Here is a 14,104-nt window from a genome sequence, read left to right as displayed (position 1 = left end):
TGCAGCATGCAAAGATTAATGATACATCCATTTATAACATGGTTAAAAGATTGCTGTCTATTCAAAGACAAATATTTTTTCCTTTTTTCCCCCGTTTTCTTTTTTGTTGTTGTTGTTGTTGTTATATTCCAATGATTTTTCTTCCCAAACACTTACATCAAACCAGAACTTGTCACTATCACGTTTTCACTTTTCTGAAGAAGAGCATCACTATAAGCGATGCCAAGCCTTCTGAAGTACTGGAAGCATGAAACTCTCCTAGTCTGCCCTATTATTTCAAGTCTTAAAGACATGAGAATAAAGTCTGTTCAAAGATATATAAAGGTCTTAATCAAATGTCTGAATAAAGTCCTGAAGCAGTTATATCAAAGCATCAATCATGTTTTCCAAAGTAGAACCAGAGCAAGAACATGCACCATCTTCCTGCAATTTAAACATATTTTAAGCAAGGTAATGGCTGCTATACTTAGGGCAAGATCATATCAGAAAGCAAAGTATTTTGCAGAGTTTAATTGTGGTTATTTCTGGGAATGACATTGTCAGTTTGTGAAATACACATTGAGTTTGTAGTGGTTGGAGTACCTAGCAATCACTAAGGAGTAATAATCCACATAGGCTAAGCTCCAGCAGTAGAGACAAGAATAGATACAGTAAAGAGGGAATATTCACTTCAGATTTAAGCAGTAATGGGTTTAGATAATTCTCTCTGCTTTGCAACTAAACAAATCAATACAGGCTGTGGTTGTTTTTCAGTCTAAGGGTTGGAACCAGAGAATGGTTTGGATTGGAAAGGACCTTAAGATCATCTAGTTCCAGTCCCCTGCCGTGGGCAGGGATGCTTCATGCTACACCATATCACCTAAGGCTCTGTCCAACCTGGCATTGAGCACTGACAAGGATGGAGCATTCACCCCTCTTTAGGTAACCCATTCCAATGCCTCACCACCCTCACAGTAAAGAACTTCTTTGTTATATCTAACCTGAGCTTCCCCTGTTCAAGTTTGAACCCATTACCCCTCAACCTATTGCTACAGTCCCTGATGAAGAGTCCCTCTCCGGCATCCTTGTAGGCCCCCTTAAGATACTGGAGGACTGCTATGAGGTCTCCAAGAAGCTTCTCTTCTCCAGGTTGTTCTTAACAAAAGGAAAGCCAAGGTCATTTGGATTCAGACCCTTCCGTATGGGTATATGAAGAGTGGTTCAAACAGATGACTTGCTATTAGCTCTTGGATAAGATACCTGTTCCAGTCTCCAGGGAATATTTCAAGGGCTAGCTTTCAGCATTGCAGGTTAGTATCCCTTGATGTGTATAGTCAGCAGAGAAAAAGATGATTCAGAGTAGGGACGTGATGGTGGTTAATGATCTGCTAGTGGAGCTTTTGCCACGTAGGGAGATTAGTTTGCTCTGCTTGGATTTCACTGCTGTAAATGCTCCTCTCGGTCCCCAGAGCTGGCTGCACTGTGCCTATGTCCTTAGCACCTTGATCCAAACTCTGAACTCCCCTTCTCCTCTCAGACTTTGCCTCCACAAAAGATCTCAACTTCCCACTCATAACACCCCTTTCACCACACCAACAGTTCTGTGTCTCTGTCCCCCCATGGCTCTCAGCTCCAGTCTCCTCCCCTTGCAAGCATGTCTCCCTGTCTTTCTGTCATAACCGAGACAATCTCTCTCAGCTTGGTTTCCACTTTCTGCTCTTCTTTCTTCCTGTGACCAGTGAGCCAGTAAGAGAAATTTTTGCACTCTCAATTTCCAAATCCCTGCTTTTTTCTAACTCAGATTGTGCCCAGGGTGGACTGAGTATTCAAAGGATATGGGTACTAAATTCTAGAGCATCTCTACAGTGAACTATCTGCAGTCCTATACTGGTTTTATTTTCAGAAGGTTATCAGTTGGCCAGCTATAGATTACCCTAGGGATAACAGAAGGCACCTGCTTGACACAAATTATATCTGCCAGATTTCAGTTTGCAAAGCCAAAGGATGAGAGGGCATGAGGCAAATCTGAAGAGACAGTCACCAGAGATCTTTAACAAGGGAAAAATAAGGTATGTAAGGCTGTTTTTCAAAAATACCCGGTCAGTCTTGGCTGACAAGCAGACATTAAAGCAGTCATGGCACATGGAATATTTTAGTCCAAAAACTTACAAGACCAGTAAAATTACAAGCAACTGACTGTTTCCTACATCAGACGGACCAAGGCAATCTTAAAAACATGCAGTGCTACAAGTTTACCTGAGTGACTGCAAACAAGCCAGGAGTTCATGGACCATGAATGTGCAACCCAAGATATTCCTGTAGAGCAAGGACATCTTCATCTCCCAAAACAACAGCAAATGGAATTCCTGTTATGACTAACACAGTGTGCTATGCCCAAGGAACATGCCACAGGGTAGGGATATGTTAGCATATTGTTTGGTAATTTGGCTCACCCTCCCAAGTGTTTTGTACATGGGTAGGTCTTGAGCCTTGCCTACAGGGGGAGTTTAGCCACTGGTATAAACTATGTCTGGAGGATTGTTCTGGCATGCAGATTTATCCTTTGATGAAAATTGCCATGTAGGCAGGGCTCTTCACATAGTTGTTCAAAGTCTCCATGTTAAAACCCTGACATCTTACTTCCAGACTTAGTTCTTAGCTCAGGCAAAATTAGAAGCCAAAAGTTCAGGCCAAACTGAGCTATTTGCATAACGCACAGAGGTATTCACACAGAAGAGGTTTCTCTGGTAAGATGCTGACAGCGCTTCCAGCTCAACTTCATTTTGAGGGCTCAGAGAACAGCTATAAAAATGAGAAAAGCTGAAAAATACAGGGTTTTCAATGAGAGACTGCAGGCACTTCTTGATGCAGGCTATTAAAGAAAGGGTGAAAGAGTGACTTGATCTGAGTCTCAGAGTACCAGTGCAACAAGGAAACACAAGCTGTTCATGGTAGCAGAGGTGTGGCTAGTAATACACCAGTGGCTACTAATTGCAGCTGAACAAACAAAAAAGATCAGTATAGAAATGTAGTGACATTTCTTAAACAAATAATTAGGCTTTGGGAGAAGAGGGCTGTCATGGATCTTTTCTCCCTAATGCTTGTCAAACCTAGATACCTACCTGAAAGATACTCTGGAATTGAAAAATAATTCTAGGTTCAATAAGACAGAATCCAGATCCCTGAAATGCCAGGATTTAGTTACATCTTCCCACATATCACTAACTATAGCTACTAATAAAGGTTAAAGGTATGACATATTTTGAGTCTACAGGTGTTCTAATCTTTGTTTTAGAATCATAGAATCATAGAATAGTTAGGCTTGGAAAGGACCTTAAGATCAAGTTCCAACCCCTCTGCCGTGGGCAGGGACACCTTATGCTAAATCACATCACCCAAGGCCTCTTCCAACCTGGCCTTGAACACTGCCAGGGATGGAGCATTCACAACCTCCCTGGGCAACCTATTCCAGTGCCTCACCACCCTAACAGGAAAGAATTTCCTCCTTATATCCAACCTAAACTTCCCCTGTTTAAGTTTGAACCCATTACTTCCTGTCCTATCACTACAGTCTCTAATGAAGAGTCCCTCTCCAGCATCCCTATAGGCCCCCTTCAGATACTGGAAGGCTGCTAGGAGGTCTCCACACAGCCTTCTCTTCTCCAGGCTGAACAGCCCCAACTTCCTCAGCCTGTCTTCATACAGGAGGTGCTCCAGTCCCCTGATCATCCTCGTGGCCCTCCTCTGGACTTGTTCCAACAGTTCCATGTCCTTTTTATGTTGAGGACACCAGAACTGCACACAATACTCCAGGTGAGGTCTCACAAGAGCAGAGTAGAGGGGCAGGATCACCTCCTTCGACCTGCTGGTCACGCTCCTTTCGATGCAGCCCAGGATACGGTTGGCTTTCTGGGCTGCAAGCGCACACTGAAGCTGGCTCATGTTCATTTTCTCATCAACCAACACCCCCAAGTCCTTCTCTGCAGGGCTGCTTTGAATCTCTTCTCTGCCCAGCCTGTAGCTGTGCCTGGGATTGCTCCAACCCAGGTGTAGGGCCTTGCACTTGGCATGGTTAAACCTCATGAGGTTGGCATCAGGTTTACTTAACCTTGTGCTGAGCAGGGCCACACAAATTAGCTCTAACAGTACAATTATCTACTGGTACCAGATCTGTACTGCATCACTCAAATTGCTGCATCTCATGGAACTGACTGGCATAGATTGAGTCCACAAATAAGATTTCAGGCTTAAGACTTCTCTTACGAAGAAAACCAGCCAAACTTCCTATGGCTTATTTACATCAGATAGGGACTCTTCATCACCATGTGACATACATATTTTTAAAAATTAGGAGTTACCTATCACTTAAGCTGACACAATAAATCAGTTGCCAAATTGAGAATGACAACCAAGTATGATGAGAACCATCTCACTGTGCAGAGAAGCAGGACAACCCTACATTTTGAGCTGCAGAGATATAGCCACCAGATGATGTATCACAATGATAGAGAACAGGTAACTGTAGGTTTACATCTACAAGTAAAGGATACCCTTCTAATCACCAGAGAGCTTCTAGAAATGGTGCTGTATGGGATCAAGCCCATTCAATTTCAAGAAAGTGTGAGGAACCTCCTGGATTCAGTCTCTTTGACTGAGCTCTGTTCCTCAGAAGGATTCACTCTTTTGTTCCTCAAAAGGATATTATGAGCTGAGGAGGGAGATGAAGTGCCGGTATGGTAAACAAACACTCCCAGACAGAGATGCACATGTCTGTTTAGGAAAACAACATGTTTTCAAAACAACTCTCCCCTGACTTAAGTAGGAAGTACAAGGGTTCCATGTCTCTTCCGTTTCTGAAAGCTGCGTTACTAACAGCCTCAATATTTGCATTGAATCACAGTCCATTAAGATCATTTCAGTCCACCAAGAACTGAAAGCACGCACATCTAAATATTTATAAGAGAGATACTCCCTCCAGGTTCATTTTCCAGCAGCCTCTTTAAGCGCTGGCTCTCCAAATGGCCAACTCTTCCAGCAGAACTGTTTCATGCACATCCATCTGTTCGCTTTGTTCAGATAAACACACGTCTCTCCTTCTAGCCATGTGGTACTGACTTGTCTCTGCCGTGTGCATGGCTAGTGGGGATGCCCTGCAGAATCTTTACTGTGAGTCACATAGAGAACCCAGCTGGGTATCTGGGAGCCCATTTGGGTTTACAAGTTAACAGGGTGTGGGAAAATTTTCTTTTAAACCAATCCATGAAGCAAGTCCAGTATGGAATTACTGAGTTAATATACATGAATAGGCTGCCTGCCATTTTTCACAGAATCCTTTCTATGACTGTGACTGGAAACACAAAGTGATAAATGAACAGAGAGACTGAAATCCACCCCCCCTCAGTTTCTCTGAAAAGCAGTTTCACAGAACGTGAAAGGCTGAATCAGATTGGCAGCATGCAGAAAGCTACTGCCACTGCTGTAAATGCTACTGGTCAGCAGATAAACAAAGCAATCCCGTTTCCAGGGCTGTGGAGCCAGCAGCAAATTTACACAGCCATCTTTTTAATAGCTTTGAAAAATAAAGGAAAACAAGGCACAGTCATTTCAAGCTCCATTAGAAACTGAGAAAAATCAATGTTTGACAAATAGGAAGGGACAAATTCTGGATAAGGAAATGCTGCTAAGCTTAGAAACATCTGTGTGTTTCAACTGGCAATCAAATAAGCAAGCAATCAGATGCCTTTGAAATACCTATGCACTCTAATGGCAGGAGCTGTTAAAAATATATTGAGAGTCCATCATTAAAGCAAATGGGACAAAGCTGTTTTTGGTAATTACTGTGTCACTCAGACAAACATACCTGCAGTGGGGATAGTTTTGCAGTCCTTGCTCAATACATCTGTACCATCAGTTCTCTACTGATAAAAGCCTGTTTATGATTGTTCCCAGTTAGCTATCTAAGCTTTAAATGTGTACTTGGATTAGGAATGCATTCTGTCCATGTTAACTGATTCATATACTCAAGACTAATTTAGGTTGGAAGGAATCTCTGAATATCGTCTGGCCAACCTCCTGCTCATGAAACGTGAAGTGAGGTACAGAGAGGGTACAGAGCTTACTTTAGGGGTGCAGGTGAAGGGGATCAAGAATGGTCATATCTCTGACCCTATCCTCTCAGCTGCAGACTGCAGTTACCATGCAAAAAATGAAGTCTGTCTTCACTGGTGAGACCTGAACTGTGACAACTTGGATTTCCAGGAGCAGTGAGTCTCCTTCTTGCCAGAGACACGCTGAGTAACACCACCTGCCATGGGAAATTTCTCTCCATGTGCTGGCACTTGTCACTGCCAGCCTCTGAACTGATCCTTGCAGCGGCATCCTGCCTGCCTTCCCCGGGTTGTGTCATTCCCAAAGTTGCCTTGGATTGCAGCGTCAGGTGGGCTCATAGACAGTCCCTTTCCCCAGAGATGTGACTGCACCGTGTCCTGTTCTTGTCAGTATTCCCTAAACAATTCTCAATGCTCAGTACACCCAACGAAGTGTAGCCCACGGGTAAGTGCTACACAAAGCCATGAACAGGGCTGTAAAGCTTGCCTCAAGGATCTCCCCTTTTCATCTTTCTTTTGCTCCTAGTTGTGGGAAACTCACTATGTGAATTTTATTCAGCTCCTTGACATTTATGCAACAATTATCCTGCAGCACACAGAGTCCTCAGCTTCTTTACGGTGCTTACCTTTTCCTTTAAAAAATCTGCAGAACTAACCTCTTGGGATGAACTTGTGTTGCAATACTTCGCAGAAAGCACACAGTGTAACACATTTGTTCCTACAGCTCCAGGTGTCTCTAGTTCGCCAGCAGCACATTCCGGCTGAGCAGAGCCCCTTATCATTTCCTATAGCAAAACTCCATACAGGACCCCCTAGATAAAAGGCATTTATATATTATTTGTAAATCTAAATCTAACAGTCTTGGATTAAGCCAGATACAAAATTCAATCCAGTGCCAAAAATAGAAGCATTGGTATTTAAATTGCAAACAATTGGATTTGGCAAACAATCCCTATGACTGCACCCTTTCTGAATCACAAGGCTGAGTCATTTCCCTCACCTAAGCTGCTCTCTTCCCCCGTGCAAATTGCAGGAGCAGGAAGAAATACAGCACTAATGTTCTCCCATTTGTCTGCCTGTCTGCCCATCATCCCCATCCCCTGCAGCCTGCCTCCTCCAGGCCGAGCTGGTGAACTATGAGCGAGTCAAGGAGTACTGCCTCAAAGTGCTTCAGAAAGAAGGAGAGAACTTCAAGGCGCTCTATCGATCAGGAGTGGCGTTTTACCACCTGGGTGACTTCAACAAGGCCCTCTACTACCTGAAAGAGGCGAGATCCCGCCAGCCAACAGGTATCGGGAGAGCGGGGATGTGGCTTTGCTTTCAGTGCTTTTGCATTTCTTTTCACCAGCCTTAGTGTGTCCCTGACTCAATTGCATTGATTTCCACAGGGATGAGCATGACTCACTGTATCCTTAGCTCTACACCCCTTCAAGCACTCTCATGTAGTGCAGCAAGGTTTCAGTGCCCAAAGATTAACCATTGCTGAGGCTGCAGCACAACCTGGAAGATGACAGTATTGCTGGAATGCTGCCTGTGTGGAGATGATCCTGCCTCTCTTTCCCTCCGCTGTTTATTTTTGAAGAAGAAAGCTGGATGGGGAAGAGTGTATCCTGACCATTACATTTTCTAACTCCAAGAAAATGCTTTTCTCCTTAGCAAAGCTAGGAGAATATTTTTAATTTTCAATAGCCATCCCTTCCACCATGTCAATAAAGGGCTAGTATTTGATCAGACATTTACTCACAAAGCATCTATCAGGACGCTTCAACTTTTGCTGTGAAATCAGCCGCTTGCCTGTTCAAGTATCTGTCATCTATGTGTCAAAACCCAGCAATTCATTTTGGGACAGCAAAGGAATTATACATTCAAACAACTTAGCTTTATGCTAACAGGGGGATAAACCCACACAAATGTTTAAACCATTTCTGTTGAAAGAAAGGAATTTTGTAATACTCAAATAAAAATTAAAGGATCATAAGGAAGGAAAACGGAAGCCCCAGAGTGCAGCTTTTCCACCTAAACCCGAGAGAGAAAAGTGAGAACTGTGTGAAAAAGGAGTGAGCCTGAGTCCTGGCAGAGCACAGTGCAGTTTATGTTCATTGAGCTAGAGTAAACAGGGAAGGCTGTCAGAGCTGAGTGTGCTCAACAATGCTACAGGCATTGGCCTTGCAGGGCTCCTGTGGTGCCTGTGCCCTGGAGCAGCAGCACGGAGGGTGCGCTTAGGTGTGTGCTGGGATCTCCTTCCTCTTCCACAAGGGTGCTTGGTCCCATCTGCTGCGCTTGGCCATGGGCTCCAGGCAGTCTGACAGCACAGCTGTACACCCCACACTCCCTCAGCAAATGTGCTCAAAAGCTCAGTTTAACCTATTTTAGTTTACAGTGCACCCTTCTGCTTTCAGCCCTTGCCAGAACCAGGAAATGGAGAAGCCTATGCAGGAGAAAAATAGTCAGTGGAAAATAGAAGTTGTCCTAACCTTGAGGTTCTGACTAGGCTCAGATGTGAAAAAGTCCTTTTAGCTGAACTATTTTGCTTCCATTTTTAAAATATGTATTCCTGTGCTCCCCCACCCCACACACCACGTAATACTGTTTATTTGGTATTCCACATTGCTTCTTGAAATAAATACTAATTTATTCAACAGCAACAGCTTCAAATACCACAGCTTGCTACAAAAACATACCAGAAAGTATCCCCAAAAGCCCTTAATGTATACAGAAAACAGTTCTGGCCTTCAGCTCTGCATCAGAGACTCTTCACTGTTATTGTTAGACCAGTAAAAGCCATTGTTCCACTGTTTTATTTATTATTATGGAAAATTTGAAGGGTATTCAGGGGGAAAGAAATGAATACGTATGGTAAGAAAGGATGTGGCTGTTAAAACACAGCAGTAGGAATCAGGCAACACTATCAAGAATTATTTTGTATCTGGAGTAAGCCAGCATCTCCAGTTTCAGTGTCTCCATCTGCAAAACGCAATTGTTTTCCTTTATCTGAGATTTCACTAGGCTCACTGGTGAAATCACTTGGTTATTATTACAGTCATGTTCGATGTGGTTTTTTTTTTTCTGATAAGGAATGATTTTGGCACAAATCACTGGCAGTTATTCTCTTTGGTAGGGGAGATTTTAAGTGGTAAAGAGGAATTAGCTTTTTAGTTTTACTGTTCTAAAGGGATGTTGCCACAGCAAATCCCTTATGGCTATTTACTGCCTGTCAAGGGTGAAGGTTGGGTTTGGACTGATTTCTTATGCTATCTCCAAACAAAAATCACAAAAACTAATGGGAATAACACAAGATAATTGTATAACCCTCCTTAATCTAAGGGAGAGGGAAATCACTGTTAAGTTGTGCAAAATGTACATGCAGCCCTCCATGAACTCTGTGTTCAGAGGCTGGTGCAGCATGGGTAGCCAAACGTACTCCTTACCTTCAAGCCTCATTCAGCTCTTTTCCACTGGTGGGGCCACATTTTGTTGGTCAGTAGGTACTGACTGAGATTGAGACTGAGATTGACTGGAACATCAGCTGGTCTGGTAGCATCGAGCACCCAGTTAGTCTCTGCTGCTGAAAGCTGGTGTTCAGACGTCACATGGACTGCACATACAAGCCAGGTTTCCCATGCTGCATAGAGCAGGCTCAGAGCCGACCTCAGGAGCTGCCTTCCTGAACCCCTGTGAATCAGAAGTCCTGGGAACAAAATCCAGGCCACAGTGTGTGCAGCACAGATAAGCAACTGGACTCTGAGGCCACAGGAAGAAGCAGAAATGACCTTTAAAATGGCAAGAGGCCACTCTGCACAAGAGCAGGCACAGTCTTAAGAGCCAGGAGACATGTTCCCGTTGCAGCTTTGCCAGCATCTCTTTGTATGCATCTGACCTGTCATCTGAGTTGTCCTTACCTGTTATTTCCACATTAGCAGAAGGGGATCACTTCTTCCTCACTGAGAGATGAGTCTTCATTAACACTTACATGTAGCTTTGAAATACTTCTGCAGGCAGAGCTAGTATGATGCAATACTATTTCATGGAAAAGACTTGACAAAGACAGGGGTCTACTTCTGTTAACAGAGTACTGCTCTCATTGGTGAAATAGTGGCCCTCAAAAAGGAAGCAAAACAAGCCAAAACCTGCTTGGGAGATTTATAATTAGCTCACAATGGGAGCATCTCCCACACTCTATCAAGCTACACCTTCCTTTGCTCCTGGCTTCCCAGGCATGTGGGAATCTCCCAAGTGAGTGAAGCTGTGCCATCAGCAGCTAGCTCCCTTACCTGCAAGCCAAAGGGAGTTAGCAACCTTTCATTCCCCAATTATGCACTGAACCCACCTCCACCCCAGCCAGGCGTTGAGTGTCTGCAGGCCCAGGCAGGTGTGATTTCCTGTGATGCTTGCGCAGTTATCACTTATCACCTGTACCAGGCAGACGTTCAACGTGTGAACTTCAGCAGTAGGGGTGCGTACCCAGAGCCATCAAAACCTAGAAGGGCACAGAGCAGAGAGGCTGCATGGAGGCTCAGGCAGCACAGCAAGACCCCCACTGCCAGTACTGCCTTTACACTGCTGGGAGTCAGCCACTTGCCTGCCATGTGCACTGATTTTATTTTAGGCCTAAAATTCAGGGCTACCCCTTCAGCCAAATGTCTTCACCTGGGGAGGATGCACAGCTAAAACCAGTTCTGTTCTTTAAAAAGCTGCTTTAGAATTTGCTGGGCTTGTATGAAATGCTACTGCATGAACAGCCCAGGATACTGCTGCAGCTTGTCTGGCACAAGCAACAGTAGAACTTCTTGGCTCAGTAAGAATGCCCCTCATGGGGCAAGTAACTTAATCACTGAGTCACACCCTTGGGACTGACCAGGATGAGGCAGTTAACTTGCAGAAGATGCAGTAGGGAGGTCATAGCAGCATTGACACAGCCCCCTGCTACACCATGGCACGTTTATGGATTGCTCTGTGTGAGGGAAAACCCATCCATCTCCCACAGGTTCGTCTCTGGCTGAAGGCACAACTCATGTTTAAAGGGAACTCATGTTTAAAGGAAACTTTGCACCCACAATTGCTTTGGTGGGTGCAGTAGCCACACTTGCTAGTGCTGGACATGTTACCAGTAATTTGTCCATCTCTTTGAAAGCTCAAGCACCTCTCGTTTCCCTAGGTGGTGTGGTTTGGATGAGGAGACAAGCTTGCCCTCTGACTGTGGTCTGCAGTGTACTTCAAATTGGTTTCTGAAGATCTAATAATGGACTAAGCTGGTCCTGGCTGTTTGTCTGAGTAAAGCTGTGACAAAAGATCCATTTTAAAATCAATACATAAAGTGAAAGTAGCTACTTTTTTGCTTACTTGCTTCTGATACCACATGAATTTATCATTATGTGGGTGCTGTGTGCATGGGAAGTCACTCTCATGGTAGTAAGCCAACATGATTTGAGAAAGGATTGACCACAACTGCGGATTCAAGGGGGCTGTCTGGAGACAAATACTTGTTTAGATCCCTCTGTGCCGCAGGGTGAACGGGTTCCCTCATTGATGAGGCCAGGAGGTAAAATAAAACTCACATGTTCTGTGTGTTGTGTTGATGTGCTGAAACACTGGAAGGAAAAAGAGGGCTCAGCTTACCACTTGCACAGGTCTCTAAAGGGATGAAAGGGTTCTCTGCTCCTAGGAACTTCATTAGGTAGAACAGACAAAGCAGTTTGCAGCATATAGCATAGGGCAAAAATGCAGATAAGAGTGTCATGGTGGAAGGACTTCCAAATATGAAATTTAAGGAAAGCAAGGGTACAAAGAGATTGTGAAGGATGATCTTTCAAATTCAACTCATCATAGAAAAATGTGAGAAGAGTGAAATAGGCTGTAAAAGGAATAGGAGGGTGAAAAGACAGAGCGTAACTACACAAAATGCTTGCATGCAGGCACTGAGGGAAGGGAAGCTGTTGTGGTTTAAACCCAGTCAGGTAATTCGTTCGCTCACTTCCCCCCCTTTTTCTTGCCCTCCCCCTGCTCTCGGAGGGACGGAGAGGAGAATTGAAAAGAATGCAACTCCCACGGGTTGAGATAAGAACAGTTTAGTAACTAAGGTATAACACAAATCACTACTGCTACCACCAATGATAATAATGATAAAGGAAATAACAAGGGAAGAGAATACATCATCTCACCACCAGCCGACCGATAACTCGCCCCCCCCCCAGCCCGACCAAGCTCTGACCGATACCTCCTCCAACCCTGCAGTCCCAGCCCTTCCGGCTAACTCCCAGTTACATCCTGGGCATGACGTGCTGTGGTATGGAATACTTCTTTGGTCAGTTTGGGTCAGGTGTCCTGTCTCTGCTTCCTCCCGGCTTCCCCTCCTCCCTGGCAGAGCATGAGGCTCACAAAGTCCTTGGCCAAACCAAAACATCGCTTGTTATCAGCTCTGTTCCCGAGCTGAAAGTCAAAACATTGCACTGCACCAGCTACCAAGAAGGGGAAAAATGACTGCTACTGCTGAACCCAGGACAGAAGCCAACAGAGATACTGTTCCACAAGAATAGGCAAGGATGACTTGGATAGTTTTGAGTGTGTGAGTTCAACTGTGCTGACCAAAAGTGATCAGACAGAAGGTAAAAACTAGCTGAGGCAAAATTGTGAGCAACAGGGATGGGAAGCACAAATCAGACCAGGTTCTCCAAAACCAAAGCTGCAGGGTTTGGTTCAGAGCCCCTTCCAATCAATGCTGTTCTGCAGGCAGTGCTGAAGCCATGTCGCTCCCCAGGTGATGCACAAAGGATGAAGGTACAGTGTGTCTGTCTTCCACAGGGACTTGTAACCACTGTATGTGTATGTGTATGTGTGTGCTCTTTCGCTGCAGATACCAATGTCATACGATATATTCAGCTGACAGAGATGAAGCTCAGCAGATGTTCCCAGAGAGAGAAAGAAGCCTTGTGAAAATGAAGCCGCATCAGCTGAAGTGCCCAAGGTGGAACATTTCCTTCCCAGAAGCTCATTTGGTGGATTTTCCTGTCTGCTCTGCCTCATCCTCATCTCCTCATCCATCCACTTGCCCTTGACCTTCATTGAGTCCCAGTTTGGAAAATAAAAGACTTAGACACTGGATACGGCTGCTTGCCAACCATGGTGATACCCCTTCCCCGTGGCAGGAGAGCACAACCGCTACAGCCAGCCTTGTTCCAAGACAGTGTCACACACCTGGAGTAGGCCATGCTGGGGACCTTTGTGGTCCTGAGCTGACTGCTTATTACCTATTAAGGAAGCAACCCCCAGAACAACAACTTCCTGACCAGGCAAGTTAGAGACAAACAGTTCCTGCTCTGAGTGATCACTGGAGCTTGGAAGAGCTGTGAAACCAAGAGAGTCACCGGTCATTTCACAGGGGATGGCAAATGCCTTTTTACCATCAGTTCCCTGTGCCTGCTTCTCCAGTGTGTGTTATCTGCCTCCAGTGAGAGCTCACATGCTCCCAGTCTAATGCCAGTGAAAACTCTTTCTAAACATCCTCTTAATGAAAGCACAGAGCACCCTACAAAACCCCTGCAGAGCTGTCCCAGTGCCGGAGGAGAAGGCTGTGGGCTACCACAGAACAGTGAACAGACTGTGAGAGTGTGGTGTACAGTGTGAGGGAAAAACTGTGAAATAATTCATTAAAGGCAAATAAAAATTATTAATGGGCAACAAGTCCCGGCATTGCTTTTTGAAGGGACCTCTTGAGTTCCCTGTGTCCAGACCCCCCTGCCTAGGGGGGTTAGCATGGGGTGGGGAACAAGGGGCATCTCCATTCTTATTGTGGATCTGCCAATGCCTTGCTGCGTCATCTTGGGCAAGTCACTTAGCCTCTCTGTGCCTCAGTTTCCCTGTCTTTACACCGGGGATAATACTACTTCCCTACCTCGCAGGGGTGTTGTGAGGATGTATTAGTTAATGTTTGTAATTAACAGTACAGTGATATACAGTGATGAGTATTACTAGTACATTGGATTGAGGTCTTGAATCTCCCACCTTGTGTTGGTGCTTCCTAT

The 14,104-nt window shown here is 44.8% G+C and overlaps 1 protein-coding gene across 1 annotated transcript in view; it reads left to right on the top strand.

The window, feature by feature from the left end:
- Positions 1–13,763, top strand: part of TTC9 (tetratricopeptide repeat domain 9) — a 30,103-nt gene extending 16,340 nt beyond the window's left edge. Inside the window, exons 2-3 of the mRNA XM_062630860.1 lie at positions 7,193–7,375; positions 12,937–13,763. Coding sequence (XP_062486844.1) covers positions 7,193–7,375; positions 12,937–13,016 — 263 coding nt within the window. The 3' untranslated portion in view covers positions 13,017–13,763. The remainder of the gene's footprint in view (positions 1–7,192; positions 7,376–12,936) is intronic.
- The last annotated feature ends 341 nt before the right edge of the window (positions 13,764–14,104 follow it).

This window comes from Pezoporus occidentalis, unplaced genomic scaffold (assembly GCF_034315485.1).
Source record: "Pezoporus occidentalis ecotype Australia unplaced genomic scaffold, CSIRO_AGI_Poc_V1 ctg36, whole genome shotgun sequence".
In the NCBI taxonomy this organism is placed as follows: domain Eukaryota; kingdom Metazoa; phylum Chordata; class Aves; order Psittaciformes; family Psittacidae; genus Pezoporus; species Pezoporus occidentalis.
This window is presented reverse-complemented; position numbering and strand designations above follow the sequence as displayed.